The sequence below is a fragment of the Atta colombica genome, unplaced genomic scaffold, assembly GCF_001594045.1.
Source record: "Atta colombica isolate Treedump-2 unplaced genomic scaffold, Acol1.0 scaffold21, whole genome shotgun sequence".
Classification (NCBI taxonomy): Eukaryota; Metazoa; Arthropoda; class Insecta; order Hymenoptera; family Formicidae; genus Atta; species Atta colombica.
In genome coordinates, this window is record NW_017259305.1 from 1,945,842 (window position 1) to 1,973,298 (window position 27,457).

The 27,457-nt window shown below is 27.9% G+C and overlaps 1 protein-coding gene across 1 annotated transcript in view; it reads right to left on the bottom strand.

Annotated features, from left to right (window-relative positions):
- Window positions 1–638: 638 nt before the first annotated feature.
- Window positions 639–27,457, bottom strand: part of LOC108687587 (glycerol kinase) — a 53,444-nt gene continuing 26,625 nt past the window's right edge. The window contains exons 4-13 of the mRNA XM_018193437.1: window positions 11,085–11,164; window positions 10,231–10,489; window positions 9,780–9,997; window positions 9,122–9,334; window positions 8,932–9,042; window positions 7,962–8,218; window positions 7,143–7,348; window positions 6,880–7,023; window positions 6,680–6,766; window positions 639–1,108 (exon numbers count right to left, since the gene is read on the bottom strand). Of these exons, the coding sequence (XP_018048926.1) occupies window positions 1,011–1,108; window positions 6,680–6,766; window positions 6,880–7,023; window positions 7,143–7,348; window positions 7,962–8,218; window positions 8,932–9,042; window positions 9,122–9,334; window positions 9,780–9,997; window positions 10,231–10,489; window positions 11,085–11,164 (1,673 nt within the window). The 3' untranslated portion in view covers window positions 639–1,010. The remainder of the gene's footprint in view (window positions 1,109–6,679; window positions 6,767–6,879; window positions 7,024–7,142; window positions 7,349–7,961; window positions 8,219–8,931; window positions 9,043–9,121; window positions 9,335–9,779; window positions 9,998–10,230; window positions 10,490–11,084; window positions 11,165–27,457) is intronic.

The window sequence follows — 27,457 nt, forward strand, 5'->3', positions numbered from 1 at the left end:
ATCATATATTCTTCTTTCTTTTGTAAAATTGCTGTTTAGTGTAAGAAAAATAATAATAATAATGAAAAAACAAAAAATAATTAAAAGGATAATTTTTGTTTTTTTTTAGAAGAAAAACAAATTTGAAAAAATGTAGAAGAATTGCTTATACATAATTATATATTTTTTATTTTAATTATATGTTATTATTTATAATTATATTATATGAGCGATTTTTTTACATTTTTCCAAACTTGATTTTTTCTGAAAGAAATAATATGAAAATTATTCTTTTAATTATTATTTATGTTTTCTCGTTATTATTATTATTTTTCTTATACTAAACAGTAATTTTACAAAAGAAAGAAGAATGTATGACTATGAAAAATGTATAGACACATTTTATATATTATATATGTTTGTAACTATATATGTTTGAGTATGTTTAGATATATTTATATATGTTTATATGCATGAAAAATGTTTACCGAGAGATTAAAGAAAGTAAAGCATTATATACAATCAGATACATAAAATAATAACTTCCGTATTCTATGTAATTGAAAATTGTATACATATATATGGTATTTACAATAAATAATAGTAACAACAAAGATGAAATTATATGCACGCGAAGTAAATTCAAAGTAAATATCTCACAAAAAATTCTATTGTTCCATCTCAATCCTACAAGAAATCTGATATTGTTATTTCACAGAAAATATAATTATAAACACATATATATATTTTGTGCTGATTATTCATTTCTAAATCCGAAGATCAATGATTAGCGTATTTGTCCTGGATGAGGATCACTATGAATGTAATTCTGATAAATCGCATCGAAATGTATGAAACTCATATTTAAAGAAGCAATATTTTCTTTCTGATCATTTCATAATCACTTGTCGTATCGATGTATGTATGAGTGAATAAACTTTACAATCATTTCAAGTTTTTTCTGCAATGAGCTGCAATTAGAACTATCCACTGTCTACGGGAACTTGCATATCGATAATGTTGATTTGCTGTCACCGTTTCTCTATGTAATAACTTAATCGCAGAAGAATAAAGCTTGATATTAAAAACCAACTGGCAGGAATGGATGCCAGTATGCAGTACCTTTCAGCTGAAACATCAAGAAAAATTATACATTGGATGTAAGATTTACGTGATATAAAACCAGGGAGCGTAATAGAAATAATATTTGAAAAAAATTGATTTTTAAAATTATTTTTAGCGAATATCATGTCCGGATGATTTTAATGTCTAAAACCTTTTATATTTAAAACAAAAAAAAATCTTTTTTTAATTCGTTAGACATCAGGAATATTCTGCTTTTATATCGCATATTTTTAAAATTTTTTATACGATTATTTTAGAATTGTTTTAAAATTAATGCTATGTTTTAAAACATACACATTTATGTCAAAAGCTGTTATTGAAAATCGATACATAAAGTTTCAAAAGAAAATTTAAATAATTACTGCTTTTTAAATTTGAACAACAGAAAATTATTAAATAATTTAGCCTATATATTATTATACACAATATATACATATATCTGAGTGATTAAAGGAAGCCCACTTCAACCGACAATAACTTTGCCAAAAATTATCATAGGATAACGTTCCTTTTTTTAATTAATGTTTGAAATCTCTATTTTAAGACACTGTGGCCAGATTTTAAGTTTAATGCATCCATGAGGGCGCGCGCGCGTATTTGTCATATTAAAAATTATATACAGTTTGATAGAATGCACGGACTTTGTGTAAAATTTTTTTAAGGAACGCCATTTACAGGCATGAAGTTCAGACTTTCAAAAAAAAAAAAAAAAAAAAAAAGGAGTTGCGATTTCGTTTCAAAAGTCTTTTCAAAGTTACACTTTAAAATTACCTTTGAATTTTTGACATATATATAATAGTAGTAATATACTACTATAATAGTATAATAGTATAATAATAGTATACTACTAACACTACCTGCATTATTGAATATGCACCATCGATGAGATTGCTAGATGAATTTTATATATCATATTTCTACGTGTGTGTAAATTTCAGTAATGCGTGTTGCTTCCACGTTGCTTGATTATTGCTTGCAGTCAATTCCTCATATTAATGCAGACCTTAATTTCTTCTTACGGAATGTACTCATTCCAGATTTGTACTAGAACTTATGATAAGTTGAGATTAACAGGTTGCCAAATTTTTCTCTTAATCTACGACCCATTATCTAATACAAATCTGGAACAAGATATGCAAAATCCATGCAGCAACCTCATCATAGTGCATCCGGTAATGTCAGTAGTATATCTAAAAAATGCGAGAGTAACTTTAAAGTGGTATCGCATAGGAGTGGCTTGTAGCAGAAAGAGGGTAATCGTCCGAAGTGGCAGCGCATAAGGTGATGAAAAAAAATTAGTGTTCAAAAATTGCGATCTGCAGCAATTTTTGAACAGTAATTTTTATTTCCCCACTATGTGCTGGTATTTAAGAATGAGTTGATAAGCGAAGTGAATATTAATGAAGTAATAAAGTAACGTTTTACAGTTTTTATAATTAATATTTACCTGGTTACCTTCTCTCTCATCATATTTTCTTCGATTTAGGAGATTTGTACAATATTTATCTGCAGTTTTTGAACGAATTTCTTTCGAAATATCATTTTTGCGCTACAATTGAAAATGTATTGTCGGCTCCTTGTCTGGCACATATTAAAAGTACTAATTTTAAATGCAATTATCTTTTGAACATAGTTACCCCCCCCCCTCTCAAAATGATACATATGTATAAAGAATATCATTATCTTCAAATAGTAAAAAAAAAAAGTCTTAAGAAAAATCATTCTGTGATACAATCACCTTAAAATGCTATAACTTTGCGAAAAAAAAATCGCAATTCAATCTTTTTTTTAAATTAAAGAGGAAAGTTCGAACTTTACACTTGCCGCTACAAATGATATTCCCCATCAGAAAAATTTTACAAGTCACTTTTCAATTTTCAATATGACAAACATACCCTCATATTTTGAAAGTTATAGTGGCAGAGGTACATTGAACTTAAAATCTGGCGTCTTAAAGAGAGCTTCCAAACTTTATTTAAATAAAAAATTTAATTAAAAAAAAATCGTTATTCTACAATAATTTGTCGTAAAGTACAATAATTTATCGTCAGTCAAAGTTGGCCAAAATTTTTCTATGCCATAATTTTTTTTAACAGTAACATATATATACAATGTGTTCAGTATAATGGTCCGTACTTTTCAAACATTTCCGACAGTTTAGAAAAAATTGAAAAGTGAGTTATTTGTTTTATATAGACTATAACATGCAATAAAAAAATATTTAAAAAAATTTTTTTCATTATTGTGTAGTTTGTATGAAACAAATAAATATTCACTTTTCATTTTTTTTTTAAATTGATTTATGCTTATAATAATATTTTTTGCTAATAGGATATTTATGATACATACATATTATATGTTTATTTAATAAAATATGTAATAAAATCAATATTACATCATAAAGAAGACATTTCGATAGTGATAGATTCGAATCCATCTTGAAGATCCAATATTATGAAATATACAATATTATGAAAAGAACTATAAAGAATTATGTACGATGCCATTTAAAAAATTTAAAATGACTTTGATTTTTATAAAAAAAAAATGTTTGTAATTTTTTTATTGCATGTTGTAGCCTGTCCGAAACAGATAAATATTCACCTTTCAATTTTTTTTTTAAACTGTCGGAAGTCCGAAAAGTGCGACACCGTTACACTGAACACTCTGCGCGCGCGCGCGCGCGCGCGTGTGTGTGTGTGTGTGTGTGTGTGTGTCTACTCAGTTTATCTCTACTGTCAAATTTATATACTGTTGGATCTTATAATTTTCAAACATAGTCATTTTCAAATTTTAATGTTACTCTATAAATATTTGTCATTGCATTTAAATATCTTTTTATAACTTTAGAGCGTTTCTTAATTAATATAATTTCTACTTGTTACAGAATTCACACGCATGCACATACAGTGTCAGATTAATGCATAAGCAAACAAAGTATTTGCCTAGAGGCAGATTTATGGGAGTGGCAAATTTTTCAAGATAAAATTTTCACATACCTGAAATAAATTTTTAATTTGTTAATCTAATATTTTTGCACTGAGCATATTTTACCAGAAATGATATTTTAAATATACAATTAAAAATGTATTATATTTATATTAAAACTAAATATAGGTATAAAAGATCAAAGCTTATATCAAAACAATGTAAAAGTAATACAAGGATGTATGAGTAAAAGCCAGATTACAGTTACTAAAACATAATCATATTTCAAATAATATATAATAAAACATACGTTTCAACCAAACAATGAAGTCATTATCATGTCATTCCAATAAATATAACAATAGTTACATCCTAATGTTTATACATTCGCAAGTTAAATGAATTTATATTCTAATGACTATAATTACAATTAATTTAGTTAATTAAAAAAAATGCAATTTAATGCACGAAATCTGCATGTTCTCTCTATTTTAAATATTGGTCGGTGTAGAATACATAATTGAAAGAGAGATCACACAATTAGCTTGGAATTCAAAAAGGACTAATATTACAATAGTCATTTGTTCATGAGAATGTTCATGAGAATTCTTCATAAGAATCTTCTATGTTTGCGAATTAGAAATCTTGCAATCTGATGAAAATTATAAAATCAATGTAATGCTCAGACTGATTCTTGTTAAAAATTTTTGTATAGATTATGCTTTATGCTTTAAAATGTTGTTAGTTGTTGCAACTGTTGCAAGCTAATTGTACCTCTCTTTCAATTATGTATTCTATACTGGCTAACATTTATGAAAATAGAGAGAACATGCAGATTTAGGGTTATATACTCTTGTATTACTATTATATATTTATATTACTTATTAAGAATTGTTGAATGTTTTTACCACCTAATGCGGGAGTATAAATCATTTTCCCTTTTATCAAATTTATAAATTAATGAAGCCACTTGGGGACGGCTAAATATTTAATCCGTCACTATATATACACACGCATGCACAAACACAACTTTTACTTTACGAAATGATTATCACACATGTTTACATATAAATTTTCTTAAAATCTAACTTTGTAATCAAGTTTACTTTTAACTACACTTGATTATGTTTACGTTAATAATTATATATGTACAAGTATATATATATTATTTTATTTACATATACCAGGCATATAAGCTTAAATCCGCTGTTTTTAGTCAGAAAAACACATTTTTTTTTCCTAGGAAGCAAAAACAAATTTATTCAAAATACTTGTCCTCGCTAACTATTTTTCCCATCTTTCGGGCAATTTGTATATCACGCCAAAAAAATTCCTCATCTTTCGAGGCAAACTACTCATCAAGCCATTTTCGGACGTCTTCGTAAGAATCGAAGTGCCGCTCAGCGAGCGCGTGGCCCGTCGACGAAAACAGGTGATAGTCAGAAGATGTTCTGATGAGTAAGCGGGATAGAGTAGCCCCCAACTTCCCAGTTGAGAGTCTCCAAGTAGTTTTGGAGACCATTGTTGATGTGTGCGATGGTGCGTTGTCGTGGAGGAAAATCAACTTGTCATGTCTTTTAATGCGGTCTTTTTTCACGCAGAGTACGGTGCAATTTGATCAGTTGTTGATGGTAGCGGTGAGCATTAACAGTTTCACCAGGTTTTAACAGTTCGTAGTAGATGACACCTTCCTGATCCCACTAAACGCACAGCATCGTTTTCCGTCCGAAGCGATTTGATCTTGAGGAAGATGTTGATGGTTGGGGGAATCAACCCAAGATTTCTTGCATTTAGGATTCTGAAAATAGGATTCTGAAAATCCACTTTTCATCGCCTGTCATAATCCTGCAGGAACGACTTTCTTTTTTGTCTGGCAAGCAGAATTTGGCATGTGTTTTGACGTCGCTCCATCTGCCTATCGTTCAGTTCATGCGGCACTCATTTTTCGATTTTTTTGAACCTTCCCCATGGCATGTAGCCGTATGGAAATTGCTGCTTGAGAAACATCCAATTGCTCGGCAAGCATTTTTTGCGATTGGGTATCGTCCTCGTCCAAAAGAGCCTGCAATTGACAGTCCTCAACATTCCTGGGCTGATTTTCACGCTTCTTGTCACTCAGGACGTCAAAATTGTCGTCATTGAACCGAAACCAATCTCTGCACGTTGTTTCTGATAAAGCATTGCCGCCATAGGCCTCCACAAGCATTCGATGCGATTCGGCAGTCGATTTCTTCCAACAGAATTAATAATTTAATAATTTCTTAAAACAGAAAAGCAAAGCTTTTCCCGCATATGCTTTTTTTTTAGCAAAAAACTAGACATGATTAGGAAAGAAAAAATGTATGTTGTTGTATGAAATTGCTGATGATGTGCACTGGTTAATGTTGACAGATGTCAAACACATAAAAAAAAGTGTGTTGTGTGCCCAGGGTAGCTTTGTCGCTCACTAATGCCACCTATGAGCAAACAGCGGATTTAAGCTTATACACCTGGTACATATACAAATATTTATATACATAATACATTTAAAAAGACGTAACATAAAGAATTATTTCTGTGTCAAAGAGACAGTAAAGAGTATTTAAACTAGCAATCTGAATCACATCAGACACCTCGAACTTGGATTGTTTGATGGTTTTACATTTACCTGTCATTTGGTCGGACATTTTTCCTGTCACCCAACCTAGGCTCCTTTCCACCGCCATCTTCCATTTCTTATACCTCGCGTCCCTTTCTACAAAAAAAAAAAAAGGAAAGATACAGCAAAAGTTGCATCATAACCGTATATTGTATATTTTCAGAAAAATAAGTCATGAAATTGTTAAATTACTCAATTCGAAAATTTACCTTCCGGTGTGGTAGTTGGAAGAAAAGTGTCGGTTGGTACTGTTTCTACTTCTTCGCCTTCCAGATCCCAAACATCTATTCCTTCAGCATGTCCGGCAACCATCGCTACACCTAAAGCCGTGATGTCAGGCACAGTTGACCTAACTATTAACCGAAACAATTAATTTCTATCTAAAAAATAGAAATTTCTACGATAAAAATTAAAATAAAATATTATCACATTAGCTATATTTCTAGTACATAAATGTTGCCAATATACTTACATACTGGTGTACCACATAAATCGGCTTGCAATTGCATAAGCAGATTGTTAGTTGACATTTTTCCATCTGTATTTAACTTCGTTAACGGAAATCCGCAATCTTTGTACATCGCTTCAAGAATATCCCTGGTTTGAAAGCATACTGCTTCGAGGGATGCTCTAATTATGTGTTGCTTCGTAGTAAATGCAGTAAGTCCACAAATTATTCTGAAAGAAAAAAGCAGATCTTTTTCAAATACACTTACTAACTCTCATTTGACATTACAACCCAAACAACACAAAGTCTAAAATTATGACGTAAGGTACGTTTTTAAATCATCCTTTAGACGCAAAGAACGTCTTCTGATCTGATTTTTGTTTGGGAAACTTTCGATCAAACAAAATATTTCGAAAATATTATAACATGCATCATGTGTAATTTATTAAATAACTTCCCTAGTGAAAAAGTTTTGCTGAAATTATTCCACATTTTGGAACACTTTTCAACAAAATTTCAGCATTTCAACAAATTTTCAGTTTAATTTCAGCGATTTTTAGTTGGAAAATTTATTTTCTATAAAGTTTTAGAAAAATTTCAGCAAAATTTTCAGACAAATTTCAGCAAGAATTTCAGAGAAATTTCAGAAAATTTCAGAGAAATTTCGATTGGATTTCAGTGATTTTTCAGTTAGCTGAAAAATTCACTTTCAGTGAAGTTTCAGCAAATTTTTAGCAATTTCGCTGAAATATTCCATGTTTTTATAAATAATTTCTACATTGTTTATATTTACAGAATAAAAACTCAATAAATAGTCCGAGCAATTTTTAAAACTCTACCAACCCCCTTGCATCTTTTCTCCAATAAGGTGCATATAATCCTGTGAAGGCGGGTACAAAGTAGACGTCTCCCGTACTAAATACACTTTGAGCTAAGTGTTCACTTTCATGAACATCTTTTATGAGCTTCATATTATCCCGTAGCCATTTTATAGCTGCACCTGCAACTGCAATTGAACCTTCCAATGCGTAAACAGGTGGACTTTTCGGACCTAACTGATATGCGACGGTCGTAACCAATCCATGAGAAGAATATACTCTCTGAAAGAAATACGTAACAGATATGTTTTGAAAATCGTAATACAACTGAGAAGGTGATTCTTTATGTAGACATAAGTTGAAAATACATGTTCTGTAATAATTTTTCACAGAGAGCTTCCGAAAAAATCGTCTTTGAATATTTGTTAAATACGCGTGCACTTTACTTGGTTCACTTGGTAATCTGATTATTTACCGCTATTTCTATGTCAATCTAGATTTATATATAGATATAGTTTAAAATAATATCTACAATTAGTTTCAATAATGTATTTATTTTATTAGAATTAGTTGAAAAATTATTAAAAATATTGCCTTTTATGTGACAGACAAATTCTTATTTGAAAGACATGTAAATCGATGGCAATATGTTATAATTCTTCATTTCTTTGAACGAATGTGTAATATTATTTCTTAATTGAAGATGATATTCAAACTCGATTTTCTCAAAAATACAGCTCTGTACGAAAAAATTTTATTGTATTTTCAACTTACAATGAGAAATTACTTTCTTTTCGATTGTATTATGATTTCTGTGAAATAATAATTAATAAAATTAATAAAATTAATAAATAAAATAAATAATTAATAAAAGAAGAGATTTAAGATAATAAATAGAAGAGAAAGATTTAATAAAGATTTAATGAATGAGATCAAGAAAAATAAATCTAATTAAAATTTTTCTATATGTTTATGAATACTTAAGAATTACATACGGTATGCCCTGTGTTACACAGTAAAAAGCAGCCACTTCTATACGTATTTTTCGCTTGACCCTTCTTCAAACAATTTTGTCCGACCAAAGCAGATTGTTGATTTCCTAAAATCTAATAAAGAAAGAAAACAAAAAATATTATAATTCTGTATTGTTGTTTTCTGTTATTTTCATTACGAAATCTTACGTACACCAGATATCGGAATGCCAGACAACGGACCAATCAAGATTTTACCATATATCTCGGAACTGCTTTTGATTTCCGGCAGCATTTGCATAGGAATATCGAAATATCTACATAACGTAGGATCCCATGAGAGCGTTTCAATATTCATTAACATCGTTCTCGACGCGTTCGTAACATCAGTGATATATAGTCCACCGTCTTTGCCTCCCGTTAAGTTCTGCAATAATTTTTTAAATTAATTGTACATCAATTCATGTAGTTTTTCTCATTTTGAGTGCATGCGAGCGCGCGCGCGCGTGTGTGTGTGTGTGTGTGTATGTGCGTGTAAAGTATATGATTTTTAATTTCCTTAATCAGTACATATCAATACATATAAAAGAATAAATTAAGAATTAGAATTTGTGCACTAATTTTTCGAATATTATATTATATATATAATACTTCAAATGTTAAATAAGTTATTTAACATGACAATCCTTGTAATATATAGCACTGTCTAATACCATCTGATATTGTCAACTACTGTTTAATATTAGTGATAACTTCCTCCCTCAAGATATAGCAAATATAAATATTAGCGAGTGTTAATTAATTGGATAAGCCTAGTTAAGGTATACTCGTTAATTCTTACTACGCCTTGCTAATATCGCTTTATCACATACCCAAACAACCCATGTATCCATGGTTCCCACTTTGCATCGTCTCTCACGAATTGCTTTCTTTATCGCCGGCACATTGTCCTTTAACCAACGAATCTTCAAAGCCGAAAAGTACGGGCTCACGGGCAAACCGCATAAAGATTTCAAATGATTTTTACTCTGATCCGGAAACTTCGCTATAATCTGATCTACAATCGCGTCAGTTCTGATGTCAGACCACACTGAAATCAATTACGTTTCAAAAACTGCTCGAATATTAATCAAACAACTTCAGATTTTATTTTTTTTCCTTCGTTTTTATTTCAAAAGAATTATATATTACTTTTAAAATAAATTAATTAAAATATAAATGGGACCTTAATAAATATTTAATATAAACCAGTCTTTTCAGATTTTTCTTGGACAAAAATAATTTCTTTTCGCAAATAGATTGGACACAAGTGAATCTACTCACCTATGGCATTATAAAGCGGGTCACCGGTAATCGCATTCCACACTATCGTAGTTTCTCTCTGATTAGTAATACCCACTGTAACGATTTCGTCAATCTTTATACCCAGCATGTCCAATTTGTGAATTACATTCTTAATGCAGGCCTTTATTGCAAAAAGAATCTCTTTGGGATCCTGCTCTACACACCCTTCTTGCGGATTGATTTGTTCTATATCGATTTGATGAGATGCAATCTCCGTGACGTGCTTTGCATTAAATACCTGCAGACACAATTCACAATAACTGTTAAAATAATGATTCAATAAAATTAAAGTGCATGAATATTCGTAAAAGAAAAAAACGATCTCTCAATAATATTAATTAAATCTACATCATGTGAAAATATAATTAAAAAAAAAATTTTTTCATTAATAATTTTTTTAATAATTACACATAACTTTTAGAATTCGTGATTAGAATTTATTTTTATTTGTGTAATTATTTAAATAGCTTATTAAACATTTCAGATTAAACATTTCAGAGATTCAAAAATCTTACGAACACGATTTCACGAAAATCTGTTTGAAAAATACTCGTTATTATTTGCTATTCACACAATCTATGTATTGGCTCCCTAAATCATTAATTTGTTTGTTGATCAGTTGCATTTTAGCTACACTTATTTATATGCATTAACAGCGTTATTATTAACATTTTTGGTTTTATTTATTACTGACATTTGAAATTATTTATTTATCACATGACAATGAAAATTGCAGAATCTTCACGACAGATTTCGATAAACATTTAGAAGCATGGCAAATTATAACTTGATAACTATTTGAGCTACTTACAAACTATTTACAATAATCTTACCACAAAGCGAACAGTACGCGTGCCAACATCAACTACACCAACAAGGGGTCCTGTTTTTTTCATCGTACTTGTCATTGTATCTAAAAAAAAAAGATCATCATTAGATAGTTTTTAATACACATTTAATAAAAATTGGAAGAAAATAAGAAGACGCTTTGTGCGCCCATGATAAAAGCTGCGACACTAATAAACTCGAAGAAACATAATGAACACTAATCGAAATTAAAGGCGTGATATAAAATGTATTTCTCATATTATAAAACATCATCTCATGTCATAAAGAATAAAAGATCTTTATCATAATAGTTGTTATGTAAATCCGAAATATTTGTAAACAGTTAAAATTTGTCTAATTTTTTTATTCCTTTATTTCCTAGATCGTTATACAATAAAATTGAAAACAAGCACATTTTTTTCTCGACGTGTTGACTTCAAAGAACACGCTATCAGCGCTGCTATGTCATTCTACTTTTATTATTCATTAGATATTATAAAACAAAGACAGAATAAGCAATAACGCACTTTCTGAATGCAGTTTTTCATCAATTTATAAAATAAATCAAATATATGAAACACGGAATTCAATTTTTGAAAAAAGAATCGTTTACGCAAATTTACATGCACATTTCGTGTTCCTCGCCTAGTAGTGAGGATTAAATCCTAATATAATGCTTTTCCCTTTTGAAAGAAAACTTTTTATATCCTTTTCAATATAAGTTCTTGTACATATATCAATTATTAATTTCTATACATTGAAATATCGGTATTTATAAATCTATAGATAAATCTATAGATAAACTGAGAAAAAAAATTGAGAAAAAAAATTCTTATCTACATATTAAAACGTATTCTCTAATGTTATATTTGTAATAGAAACGATAAAAATTAGTATTACTGTCAAGAAACCAATTTATTCAGTGAAGATTTAATAAAACATAAATCAATCTACAAGGACTCCTTAGTATTCAAAAGAAATTTGGAGATGATAGGGCAATAGGAGTCGAGTAGTCATTGCGCAAATAATATAAAAATATAATACAAAACTCTTTATTACAATGATATAATAATATAATGCGCTTACATGTTTCGGCTCATTTTTGAACCTTCTTCAGAGACATAAATCATTTTTTTTAGATACAATACGTAATAACTATCTTGTCATAGTGAGCTCCCTCCACTATACAAAAAAATCCTATATCAAAATTAAACTCAGATGTTAAAAAGAAAAGAGAAGAATAATTTTTAGAATATATCAGAGATAAAATTTGTAAGACTTTAATAAATTTAATTCACAATGAAAGTAAGGAAGTTTACCACGAATATAAAACATCATACCGCAAATATAATAAACGATAAACAATAAATAATTATCTGGTCAAAAATTAGTTTTTGTGTAATAATAAAGAGTTTTGTATTATATCTGTATATTATTTGCGTAACTACCGTCCCCGACTCTTTATTGTCCTGTCATTTTCAAATTTCTTTTGAAGATTTAATATGTATACGATTATAGTCTTTCAACTTTCGCAATAGTATTCAATGCTGCAAGATTCTTTAATTCATTTCAAGCCGATATTTTCTAACAATGATACAATTTTGTCACTTACAATATTAAATATTTTGATACACAATATCATATTCTGTTTAAAAAAAATCAATGAAAAAATAAATAGATGAAAAAGAAGAAAAATAATAAGACAAAATAAATGGTTTTACTATCCACGACAGAAAACTTAAATACTTAGAATGTAACTTAAAAACTTAAAATTTTCATATAATTGTTCTTCACAATCAATTCTAATCGAATCAATTCTAGTCGACTTCCATGTGGATTACCGGATAAAAATTTCAAATTACTTTATATATGTTCTTTTCATACTATATTTGTTCTTTTCATAAATTTGTTCTATGATGTCATAAGCGATCAATATTTCTTCGCGTTTTTATCGATCAGATTTATGAAGATACGTATTGTCAAAAACTTGTTTATGAAATGATTATTAATGAAAGTTATTAGAAATGAAAAAAGTTATCAGAAATTAATTACGCGACAAGGCCAAATTAAAACAAATGATATAAGATGTCAGTGTTCATTTAAAATAGTAGAAATTCACATTTAATGATTAAAATTGAACGTTTCGAGGTGTACAGAATTCTTTATCAGTAGTATGGAAAAATTACAAATAAAGATGCATAATATGCAAAATGCGCTGCTGAAAAAAAAAATTAATATAATTTAATTTAATTTTTATTATTTTGATAATTTCGAAAACGCGTAGTTATTTAAAGTTGTCTTTTTTAAATTGTTTTAAACGTTGACAAAATAATGCGTTGCACTTCATTCGTTTTTCGGATTTATTTTTGTAACTTTTGGTTTAATTTCTGTCAAATTAATGAAATCATAAATCAAACATCAGAAGAACATTGTAAGAAACAAAATTCGCATTATATAACTTAAATTTTGTATCCAAAATGTCACCGTACCTCGATATCTACAACACTTAGACGATTTTAATTTTAATTTCCTTCATCACCATTCTAGTATCAAGTTCATATACTTAAAAAACGTTCTAGTTAAAAAATTACTTAAAATAAAACTAAATGACGCGCGCAGTTCGATCAGTCATTTCCATAAACAATCTCTGGATCTAGTGAGAAAAATCTTTTTTAATATTCCATCTTACATTTGTGACAGATTCTTTAACACGCAATTTGAAGTATTAAAACGTCTTTTAGAATAAGAACATATAAAATTGAACAAAAAGATGCAATAGCTTCTAAATAAATACAAAAAAAGAGTAATAGATAGTATTAAACCTATAAAAAATATTCTTCCTCATAAGGATCGTGAAAAACTCAACGATATTAAAAGCTTGCATCCACCCACTTCATAACAGATTGAAGTGCACATTACTCTCTGTTTAATGACAAGAATCAGAATTCATCTCTCTCAAACATCAAAAACAAATGGTTTATTAATTTATCAACTATTACCATTCATAACATTCAATGTCTCCTTCAATTCGATAATAATTTTTCTTTACCTCCAGTTAATCTCAAAAAGACAATTCTTGAATTTATCAAAAACATTGAAAATAAACATTGTAAAAAAATTACGAATTAATATCCAATTATTTTCAGAAATCGTACTATTCCTATTTCAAACAATCTTATTTCATCTTTCTTATGTCCAACCTCGTTCCATTTAAAATTGTCCAAATTACTCAATATTACAAAATCATTTCTCAAAAATAATACCGATCTCATTATATTAAGGACGAACAAGAGAAACATCACAGTTGCGATGAATAAACAAGATAAAAATAAAATGATTAAATGTTGAGTGATTCTGATATTTACATGTTAACAAAGATTCAACAAAAGCTTTATCAGAAAAGTGCATGAACTATTAATTAGATGGAAAAAACGAGAGTACATCACACCTTCTACTTACAAAAAAATCTCAAATAGTGACGGGAATTTACCAAGAGCTTATGAATTCTCAAAAATACATAAAGATAGAGATTTCTCAGAATTATTATATCATCTGTTGACAATTCCTTGTATCTATTAGCATCTTTTTTGCATTTCTAAAAGCCTACTAAACTGTTTTAATTATATTGACAATAGTTTTCAATTAGCACAAGAACTAACAAACACGCAGATTAATGACTTTTCACTTATCTCATTGGACATTATTTCACTTTTTACAAATATTCTTTTAGAATTAGCAATTGACAGAATCAATAATAGATGAATATCTAAAAAGCGTAATTTTTTCAAAAAAGAATTTTTCATAGGATTAAGATTTGTTTTGGATTTCACATTCTTTATTTTTGATAACTCGATCTATCAACAAAAGTTTGGTACTTCCTCCTTTCACCAATAATAGCAGATCTTATTACTAGATTTGAAAACCGAAGATTTGGAAACCAAAATTTGCTAAATTTAATATTAAGTTATTATTTTATATAAGATACATTGACGATATTGTGACAACAGTTCCACTGAACACGACGAATGACATATTAAACATTTTTAATTCTTTCCAGGATTTCAATTTACCATTGAGGTTGATAAAAGAATTAATTTTCTTGATGTCACGATCACCAGCAACAATAACTTCTTGAAATTGACTGGTACCATAAACGATTTTTTCAGAAGTACTTAAATTACACTATCCTTTGTTGCAAAAAGGACATAATTGGGATTGATCAAGCTTATTATCACATCCGAAGTTTCGAAAAAAATTTGAAGTTCATCATAAATATCGTGTTCGACGATGATTATTCACTAAGTTTAATTTGAGACAATTAATGCTCATCTTAAATTTTTAATCAACAAAAAACCAACAAACAAATAACCGATGCTGAATGAACTCAATTGATAAAAAATTAATTTGTCTTTTTAAACGTACCTCCAATTTCAGACAAATTCAAAGGCATTACCAAGGGTTAGCTTTTTGATATGAATAAGATGAACACTATCATCAAAGCGCATAAAGATATATTACCGAACTATGACTTCAAAAAGATTTATATGCTCTCATGTAATAATTGTGATGCATCCTATGTTGAACAAATTAATCGATGATTTAAAATCAGAATAGCTGAACATCAAAATGATATTTAAAAAAACACGAAAAATCAGGCTATAATAAAACATAGAATTCATAGTAATCATGATTTGAATTGATCGAATGTTAAAATTTTAGACACCGAACCTTATATTCAAAAACGTTTAAAATTCGAAATAATATATTAAGATGCAAAATAACGGATTAAACTTACAATCTGACATTGAATTTTTACACCATTCATATGTATCAATACTTAATAATTTACATGACTAACTATATTTGTTACGGATCAACCTTCAGATTTACTTTTATATTCTTCATATAAATCCGTTATCTTTAGCGTTAGAAAATCAATGTTATATATAATTATTGTAATATATATAATATATTACATAATTTTGTTTAACAATTCACTCATTTTAAACGTGTCTCTTGATACGGACAATTGGTGAATTTTGACACAATGCTAGTTGCTAAAATTTTTATTAACATATACTGCGGATTTTATTTATATAAGTTTCTCATTTTTGAATCCTTGGAGTTAGTTTTGTACTTGTTTCCTCGTATATTGTACTTGTTTCCTCGTATAAAAAGATTACACATGATTATATTGTCAATTTTTAATTACTTTATCAGTGGAAAATAGCGAAGATCAATCTCGTTCATTGCAACTTCCACTGAAATTATCAACATGTGACTGAGAATTCTCTAGCCAAGAAATTTAACTCAATTGATGTAATTTTGTGGATTATTGCTGAAGATGATTCAAACGTGAATCAAAATGTTCTGATGCTGATCTAATAAATCGAAGATTTACACATAAAAATTATGCAGCGCTTCGTTCTCATTAGTCCGTTTTTATTATTTTGACAATTTTGAGAGTGCGTACAATTAAACAGTTATTTAAAATTGTCTTTTTTTAATTGTTTTAATTGTTTTAATTTATATTAATTTATAAGATATTATATATGGTATATTATATAGTTTATTATTCATTTCTTCAGTACTCTGTACAACTCGAAACATTTTAATCATTAAATACGAATTCCTATGCTTTTAAGTAAACATTATCACTTAATTTTAATAGATTGCTCGTTTTAATTTTGTTTTATTATTTGTTATTAAATAATATGACGAACTAGAGAGATTTACTAAATTTTTTATCGTCGACACAACTATCAGAAAAAATGTATTTTTTATTTCGATATCGTATAAACAGCTGATATGCTTAATCTTGTGTACATGCCTTCGGTAACATGTAATCACAGTTAATGCCGCCTTTTGTGATATTCCGCCAGCTAAAAAATATATCCTTTCGCAGGAACTATAGATATATATATCTCGTGATACCGCCCGCGATCATCTATTCAATTTCCTTGGTATGCAGTTACATCTTGCGTAATATTCCTTGCGATAATATTTTGTTAAATCTTACAAAAATAAGCGTTCTAAGCACATAGTGTCGGATACAAGGGAGAGGGGGGACGGAAGGAGTGACCTTCCCCCCCCCTCTCCCAGATTTCTCCAAATATAGGGTGATCATCCGTACTCTTTTTCCTGGCGTCCATGTACTCTTTTTTCGGGCGTCTGGGCGAATTATCAATGTATACTTTTTTTTTGTACTACTTTTGGAACTTAAGGGTGAGTGAAGGGATCAGAAGTTATTAAGTTAATAACTTCTGTGACACTGTCGCACATGAAATATATTAACACATAATATAAAATAAGCATGGAATACGATATTAAGACCACTAAATCAATGAGTATCCAACATAAAATCGCCATATTGATTTATATAAGATGATTAGACATTGGACATTTATTCGCGTTGCTTATACTTTTTGCACTCAGCATCTTTGCTTCTTCTTTTCTCAATGTCAAATTATATATCTATCTCATTTTAAATTTCATTTTAGAAATTTTTTATAATAAAGTTGTTTTGTTCGTATTATCTAAATAAATTTAAAAGAAGTTTAAAAGGAATACAAAATAATACAGGTCTCAAATCAATGTTTTTATTTTATTCTTCTCTTCCCTTTCTTTTTTTCTAGTGTTTATTGATCTTCTTGATAAAAATGGTAATGTACTACTTTTGTACTACTTTTCCATAATAGATGTCCTACTTCACGTACATTGTATCATAGTCACCCTATTCAAAGAGAAAGTTAAAATTTATTATACGTATAACAAAATTTGTTTTTAAATTACATTTTATATTATGTTAATGTGTATGTAAAAGTTAATATGTATGTATATCTGGTTAATAAAATGCTGAATACCAAACATTATTTTATGATCATAATAATAGTAATAGTAAATATAATAAAACAATAAAATAATAAAAATAAATAGAAAATATTAAAAATAACATCAATAATAAGTAAATGTTACATTTCGTCATACCTTCCCCAGAATAATTTCTCTGGATTCACTCTTGTATGCACCAAGTATGCGTCAAACAACACAAAGCCTAAAATCGGAATATAAAATGTCTTTTTTTAGGCATGTTGTCTAGAAAGCATCTTCTATTACTTATTGATGTTCATTAGACATTAGTTTGTACAGTAAATATGTATCTTGAATTTACAATTTGAACGTTTAAACTCATAAATGCAAAGTCGTTATACTAACAGATTACTAACAGAAAAATTGGAATATTAGTTTAAAAGTATTCAAATTGAAAATAATCTAACAAAGAAGATTTAATAATATTAAATAACATTTTTCAGTAATTTACTGTGTCATTTTTCGATTAAAAAGTTATTATAAATTGTATATATGTATTGTACGTATATTGTATAGCACGTATATTATCGCATCGTATTTTTAGTACCTATATACAATATTATAAAAAATTGTGAAAAAATTGACATTCGTAACAGTGTACTGATAATCGCGTCAACTTGATGGAATCTCAATTGTATAAATTTTTTTTTGAATCATTCTCTAAAACTTGGTACATACACTAAAAAAAAATTAAATTTAAAAAAAATTTCAATTGATTAAAAAAAAATTCTTTTTTAATACAAGCAATGCAATATTTATTTGAATCATGCAGTGAATATTATGTAAATTAAAAGATGATAATGTAAAAATAAAGTAAACATTTTTTTGTAATAGAAAAATTTTTAATTGAATTTAAAAAGTATCAATATTTATTCCAAAAATTATAAATGATAAAGAAGAAATTTGGCGATAACAGGACAATAAGGATCAGCCGCGGTAATCGTTGCGCAAATAATATACAGATATAACACAAAAACTCTTTATTAAAGTACGCGCTTACTCATCGTATCGACTCATTTTTTTAGTCCTCTTCAGACGTGAATCATCCTTATAAATACAATACACAAAGTGTCCCAAAATAATCGCCAAATATTTTGTGGGCAGAACTAAATTGAGTCGAAAAGTTCTCTACCATTTTGCAATTTTCGCAATAGTTTACAAGATATTACTAAAAATTGTCGAAAATTGGTTAATAAATTTAATAAATTTTTACTTAAATATTATCAACTTTATTTATTATTTACAACTTTATTATCTTACTTTAGAAAAACTGCAAGAGACAAAAATTGTTTATTTTCTTCTCATAAAACTCTAAAAATTTTTTCAGAATTTTTCATCAACTTTTTAGTACTGCATTTTCTTATTAAATATTTTATTATAATATTTTTACCAACATGAGGAAATATGATATTAAAACATTCTGAAAAAAAATTTTAAAAATTCTATGAGAAGAAAATAAACAATTTTCATCTCTTGTAGTTTTTCTGTAAAATTGATAGTATTTGAGTGAAAAATTATTAAAGATTATATAAAGAAATTTTCAACAATTTATAATAATTAATATCTTATTAATTATTGCGAAAATTGCAAAATGATAGAGGACTTTTCGACTCAATTTAGTCCGCTCTACTCCTGCCCATGAAATATTTGGCGATTATTTAGGACACTCTATACTAATTATCTTGTCATAGTGAACTTCCTTCGTTACACTAAAAAATCTCTATACAAGAATTAAACTCAGATGAATATTAAAAAGAAAAGAAAATTATTTTTGAATTTATCAAAGATGAAATTTGGAAAACCTTAATAAATTTAAATCACAATGAAAATAAGGAAGTTCACCACGAACGGAATACATATTGCAAACAATAAATTATCTTGTTAAAAACTAATCCTTGATTGATCAGTTAGTGTCAGATTAAGTGTACTGATTTTAAAAATTAGTTAAAATTTTTTGATTTTAAAAACTTTAAAGTTATAACGCGTTATTTAATTAAAAAAAGAGAAATCAGATAACAACCAATAGTTAAGATGGAAAAGCTTAGCTCTTTATATGTAAAAACGACCCTGACTAGAAACAAAACAAGTCAACATTTATAGCCTATCAATAAGTAGGTCCCTCCATGTCTATCTGTAAATTAAGCCCATGTGTTTGTCTATCTCTCTCTCCTGATGTATAACATTTCCGAAACCAATCTTTTCCTATATTGAGGTTCCTCATCCAAAATTGCAATGTTCTCCTAGTCAAATCAGTCTCATTTTTTCTTGCAGCCGGTGATCAGTTACCGTAACCGAACGGGTAAATGTATTCCACTGGATATGATTTCTGTGCTCCGTGATTCTGAATTTCAACTGTCTGCTCGTCTGTTCCACGTCACTCGCGTCGCAATTCTTACAAGAAATCTTATACATTCGATTTCACATTATGCGGCAGTGGATCCTTAATGATCACATTATGCGGCTGCATCTTAATGAATTCTCGTTTTATTATTATTATTATAAAACGATACTTTAATATCGCTATTTAATCTTTTAGTTAAACTTTTTGGTAATATTAGGGACACAAGGAACACAGTAAACCATGAAAATCGCACAATTTCAATATTATTTTCATTTTTACTTTTTATGATGTTAGACCTAATAATGTTCTTCAGACGATTATTAATATTATTAAAAATGAAACTCAATCATTCTTTAACAGTATTTTAAGTATAAGACAAAAATTGTTGAAGTAAAATTTTGGATTCAAAAGAAAAATTATTCTATCAACTAATCTCGTAACATTTCTCTTCCTCTCTCTTTCTCTTTTTTGAGAGATAAAGTGATACAATAAAAAATTTAAATGTCTACCCGAAAACGTTGGTTTATGATACCAATCAAATTCTATTACACTATTATTATTAATTAAGGTAACATCCAAAAAATTCAATCTATCTCCTCCAACCTCCATAGTAAATTGGAGCTTTGAATGCTGAGAGTTAAAAATGTCAAGAATTGACCGAAGAAGTAGGTGCCGCCATGATTATATCATCGACATATCTATAATAAAAGGGCAATGGAAACTGAATAAAAAAAAATGTTAAGGCTTTACTTTCCAATTTTCGTCCAAGTCCACAGAGTTTTGTATTATATCTGTATATTATTTGCGCAACGACTACCATACCTGACTACTATTGCCTTGTCATCAAATTTCTTTTGGACAAGGAGTTCTTGTGAATTAATTTATGTTTTGTAAATGGTTTTGTAATTTAAAAAATGTTATTTGATTAAATAAATATTAGAATTTAGAAGATATAGAACACCAAAATAATAATTAATAATAATTAAGAAACGATCCTCTTGAAAAGAACTTTTTACAGCTGGAAACATAGCTGGAAGTTCTTTTAATTACTTACTTTTAGTAATTACTCTTAACTGTGATTAACTATAATATTTTGGTGTTTTATATGTGCATCGAGCTTCAAAATATCAGGTGTATATTTATTTATAAGAAATATTGTTTTAAACATAAAAAATTTTATTTAATTGGGTATTTTGTAAAAAAAAATACCCAATTAAATAAAATTATTTTTTAATAGGCAGACGCCTATTAAATTATTACGAATTTGGACTAAAATTAATGATATATTTCTTATTATTTTGTCATAAGAAACAAATCATGAAAAATTTTGAGAAAAATCGGCAAGTGATATTTCTTGTGAACTATATAATATTGCGGTTTTTTGTCAATTCCATATCCAATTATTCAGTTAGATCCCAAGACGTGAAAACACTTACGGCGTCAAGCGATAACCAAACATCAAATCAAGATTCACAGCCTAAATGTCGAATTGTATAAAAATTTGTATTAATTTGTATTAATTAATACATAAATATATTAAATTGAAATTAAAAACATATTTAACTTTAATAAACATTTATTTCGTTTAGAAAAATGTTTTATTTTATTTAGTAAATTATTTGAACAAACAAAAATACAATTATTTTTAAGATAAGAAATAAACGTTATATTAAAATCAAATGTAATAAATCACAAATGTTTATTAAATATTATAAAAACTGAATTTATTATTGTTAGGAAATATTACATTATTTTCTTATTTATACATTTATATTATATTTAAAAATATTTTTAGATTAAATAAATATATTCAGTATTATATATATTATTGTAATACATAAATATATTATCTATGTGAAGTTGGCCCCCCAACTTTTGAGAAAATTAATTTTCAATAGCTCACTCGTCGTTTACACATTTATGCACACTTTGAATTTTCGTTTGCACTATTTCAAATAAGAAAATTATTAAAAAAACAATTTGGGGGGGCTAACTTCACACTAGTCTCCCAACTTCGAGCAAACTGATTCGAAAAGATCTTAATCGATAGATTTTCATTTGCACATTCCGAATCAAGTCGATTTTTCGCCCCTACTAAAAATGGCATGAATTGATAGGATTTCGTTCGCACATTCCGAAACAAGTCGATTTTTCGTTTGCACTCTCTGATTAAAAAGTTATTTAAAAAATAAGTGTACAAATAAGAGGGGACAAACCAACTTCATACCACAGAAATTACGTTTTTAACTTAAATTTAACAGAAACGGATTCGAAACACAATCAATAGATTTTCGTTTGCACATTCTAAAACAAATTGATTTTTCATTTGCACACATTTAGTTAAAACGTTAACAGATATTAACAAATAATTGTCAAGTGCTGTATTGAAAATTTACGTGACAAAAATTACGTTTTCGGCTAAATTTTTGTTAAGAATATGTGATCCATTGAAATAGTGAAAGTTATTGAAATCGCTCAATATAATCGGGACGTTCGTAATACTTGCATGTTTCTTCAATGAAAATTTAAAATCTATTTAAAAGAAAGTTTTCAAAGAAACCAATTGTTAAATTACAAATACATTTAATAAATAATTACAGTGTATAAAAGAAACCACTAAACAGAAGAAAAAATTTTTTAAAAACGTATAATATTATACATAGAAAAACCGTTAGTTATTAATATTAATATTAATATCAATTGCAGATTAAAATACAAAACTATAAATATCTTCTTCAGTCGAACTGTTGTAAGTCAAAAATTGTCATCGTTATGTTAGAATATATAAAATTGCTAATTAATGTTTATTTTCTACAAATGCAATTTTTTTTATAAAACATTTTTTTGTACGAATATTTTTTGTTCTTACTGTATATACATCGTATACATAACACACAAAGAAGCGTAAATCCGACTGTGCAACCTCCACACAATATGCGACAAGTGCTGCGATAAAATCAAGCGAATGTTGTTTTATTCAAAGTCGTTGCTTCAAACACGAAGGATACAAATTATAGTTAAGATCAGATAGTTCTCAACGATTCTAACTGACATATATCAAGTTGAATGATAATATGTCATCATTTAATTTTTAATGTTTCATTTAAGCGAAATTTAATGAAAAATTTCTTTATCAAAAAAATAATAGACGCACGAGATAGACTTCAAGAGAAATTTTTCTATTAATTTAAAAAAATATATCTCACTATACCGTTCGTCTTCTATGAGCAAAGTTAGAAAGGCACTTTTCGTTTCAGGCAATTAATTCTTAACCGTGAATTGTAAAACTAGGCATCAATATCGAATAATTCGGCGAAAAAAGTCATACAACACCCGCACACAAAAAGTACAAATTAAAAATAAAAATGCCTTCTTTTAAAATTGTTTTATGTGCAATTTTGTTCATAAAAAGTGTTCAGATTTGTCGGATATCCATTTGTATTCATGTAGATCCATAGAAAATCAGTCAGATTGTTATCTAAAATCGCGACTTCAAGCTTTTAAATGTTTTTAGAATTATGACATTATAATTATTTTTTATTATACGATAATACACTCTCTTGAAAAATTGCCTTTTGGAGGGCAGAATAAGGTTACTTTAATTTTTTAACGTAATGCGTATTTTTGTAAATTGGAAGTTAATATACTATATAATTACTACAAGAAGTAAAAATAATTTATTATCAATAATTACGATGTCCTAATGCCAAAGAATCTATTATTTTATTTCTGCACTAGATTGCATTAGAATTTTTTTTTCACTTCGGCCAAATATATATCTATTTCACTTCAAGGTCTCTATAATACTCTCAATGACAAACGATAATGATATCGTTACATAATTGTTATGCAGGTTTTGAATATAGCAAAAAAGCTGTGTAATGATACTATAACAATATCGTTATTATTGTTAAAAGGTACTAGAAGTTAGAAGGGCCTAACTTCTGAAAGTGTATACAATAATAATAATAATAATAATAATAATAATAATAATAATAATAATAATAATGAATGCAATTGTTCATTGAATGCAACTGTTAACATTAAATACAAAATAAACAAAAAGAAACAATAAGTGATATTGAGTATCAGCAACACAATAGATGAGATGACAACTAAGCAGCTAATTTGAAGTCTTGAAAATCAGAGTTAATTTTAGATTTTGATAATTCTGAACAAGCAAATTCAAAACAATTAGTATTGCAAATACATGAAATACAGTCTAATACAAATAATACAATTAGCTTCACCAATATACAAAGTGCATAAGAGAGAACAAGATTCTCATTGTCAGTAAAGAAAGGCAAGATGTGAATATAATAACATGCGCAATTCATTTAAAAAAAATAGATGAAATGTATAAACATTTACTTTCAATCACGATTTAAGGAACGTATCGGATTATTTCTGAATAAAATGTAGAAAACACAGAAAGAGAGGGTAAGGCAGATGACAGAATATTATAAAATTTCATTCAATTGCAGTGTAAGAAAAGGCACTCTAAAATTTAGATGTGTGATGGATAGGACATATATATATAGTTCAGCTATAAAAAATATGTATAGTTCAGCTATAAAAAACAGACCTAAAGATTCTAAAATGCGAGCTTTTCGAATACGTTTGATATAAGTATGCGCAAATTCATGCGCTAAAGCATAACATCGTGTATAAAACTGTAACGTAAAAGTATTAAGAAGTCTCTTTATTTAAAAACTAACATCTCTCTCTTCTCTTTTAAACTAATGTCTTCGGAGAGATACATCATAGTTTAAAGATTTCTTTGATAATGTTTACATAATAAGGAAGGTATTTCATAGTCGATTCTTTAAGCTCATCTTAAGTACAATCTTAAAATGTCTTAAACTAATCTTAGAACCGTATTAATCTTAAGGTATTACTTAAGAGTCTAAGGAGGTTCGATTATTAGTCGAAAGTAATTTAGAGATTTAATTTTTTTATATGATGTAGATAAATACTGTACACAAATAATCCCACAATTTGAGTAATATTGACCGTGTAGTTTTCTTATAATGTTATTTTGAAATTGATCATTTTAAATATATCGCCTTATAGAAGGCGGTTGTTCCGAAGTAGATAATAACCAATTTAATATATACATTCAGCCAACTTAAAACTTTGAAAAACTAGGATTTGACAGATGAAATACCAACAATCGTGTACAAAAAAAAATCGAACTTTATCGTATGAATTTAAAGCGTTATTGTCGCAAAGTTTATTTTTACTTCACGGATCGCATTAGTTATATTTTATAGTAACAGACTTAACAACGCCGCAGTGCACAGTTAATATGAAGTCAACTTCATATAATCCAGAATCCATAACTCATTGCCCATCATATCGCGAAGTGCAACGTTGTCAAATATACACTCGACCTCGACTGAGTCGTTGACAATCTCATACATTTAATATTCTACACAATAATAATTTACTAAAAATATAGCACATAAATAGTATCCGCAATTCATTACACTAACATTGATACGGAATCGCTGCAATGATAATTTATTTCAGTCGCATTTTTTGTCGACCAAATAGTCGAACCTCCTTAAAAATGGACACCAGAGTGAAAAAATCTTTTTTTTATTTTAAAGAACTGAAAGAACAGCTCTTGAAAAGTATATTTCTAAAATTTTAAGAGTCGGTAGGAGCCATCTCATTTATACAAGCCATCTCATTTATATCTCATTTATGCAGTTACATAAGACATTGCATTCTATAAGATTTTATCATAAATTGTCTCGTAAAAGAAATATTTAAAACTATGAAGCCTATTAAAGAACTAAATTTTGCAATTTCATTTTTAAAAACATTTTAATAAATAAAATACGTAATATGCTCTTTATTTATGGTATAGATATCTATCTTTATGCTTCTATTTTATCTCCAAGAAGAATAATATTACATCATAAGATCTTATGATTTCTTTTTTTATGAAGCTACGAAGGACGCGTACAGAGCCAAATTTTACAAATTGATTCTTGAAAATTTTTTAATAATAAAATTATGTACATCTTAATTACATTGTTGTACACATCGAAGATATCAGAATAAATTTTTATTTTGCCTTTTTTCCAAAAAAAATCGCTCTGTACGAGCCTTCAAGAGCTTTTTCTGATTACAAATATCGCTATTCATCCAATTTTAGCCATAATTTCAACATAAAGAAATTCAAAATCAAATAACAAAAAATACAGGTCTCTTAGTTTTTTAAAAAAATAAATCGAAGATGTGAAGAGCACATAAGAGTCAAAACGTAATTAAGCTTATATAAACAAATCTATAATGTAATGTAATAATTATATAAAAAATTCTATAAAAAACGCATTACATGTTTCGATTTCCTCATTGAGCCATCTTCAAATACTAGTTATCACAATGTGCAGTCAATAGATTACATTAGATAAGAATTAACATATAACGATGATATAGATGATATTCGATGATATAGACGATAAGACAATGATATAGACGATATTCAAGGTTATTGACCACGAACATTCCACAAAGAATAGAGAAGACTACTCGCATACGATTTACAGGCCGATTTACAGTTTGAAATTTCTCTTTGTTCTAGAGAAGAAAATGATGTTAAAAATATTTAACGTGAACAATAATTTCATCCACGTGAAACACTCACCTGTCAGTCGTCAACTTATTACTTATATTCTTAACTTTGTCAGAAAAATTAGAACATCGATAATGATATGAGAAAATTAATTCCAGTCAGAAAGCTTTCGTAAATTATCACACATTACACATTATCAAATTACACATCAAAAATAAATTATATGTGTATCAATAAATAAAATTTGAACTTAAAACTATGTAACCAATATGACAGTCAGATACTTTCTGAGGGGAAATCAGATAAATTAACAATGACTAAGATAAAAATAATGTCAAATTTTGTTTATAATAGATGTATAGGCTTTTTTTAGATTCTTTGTGTCGATTTGTTTTTTTAAGACTGTTATTTTGCTTTTTAATATTTATCATCTCAGATATTAAACGCTTATAATAACATGGTTCTTCGTTTAAAATTTGGATATTGTTCCAATCAAAATCGTGGTTTAATTACAATCTATGATCGATAATTACAGAACGAGCAGATAGATTCCATCGAATATGGTTGCAATGTTCAGCAAT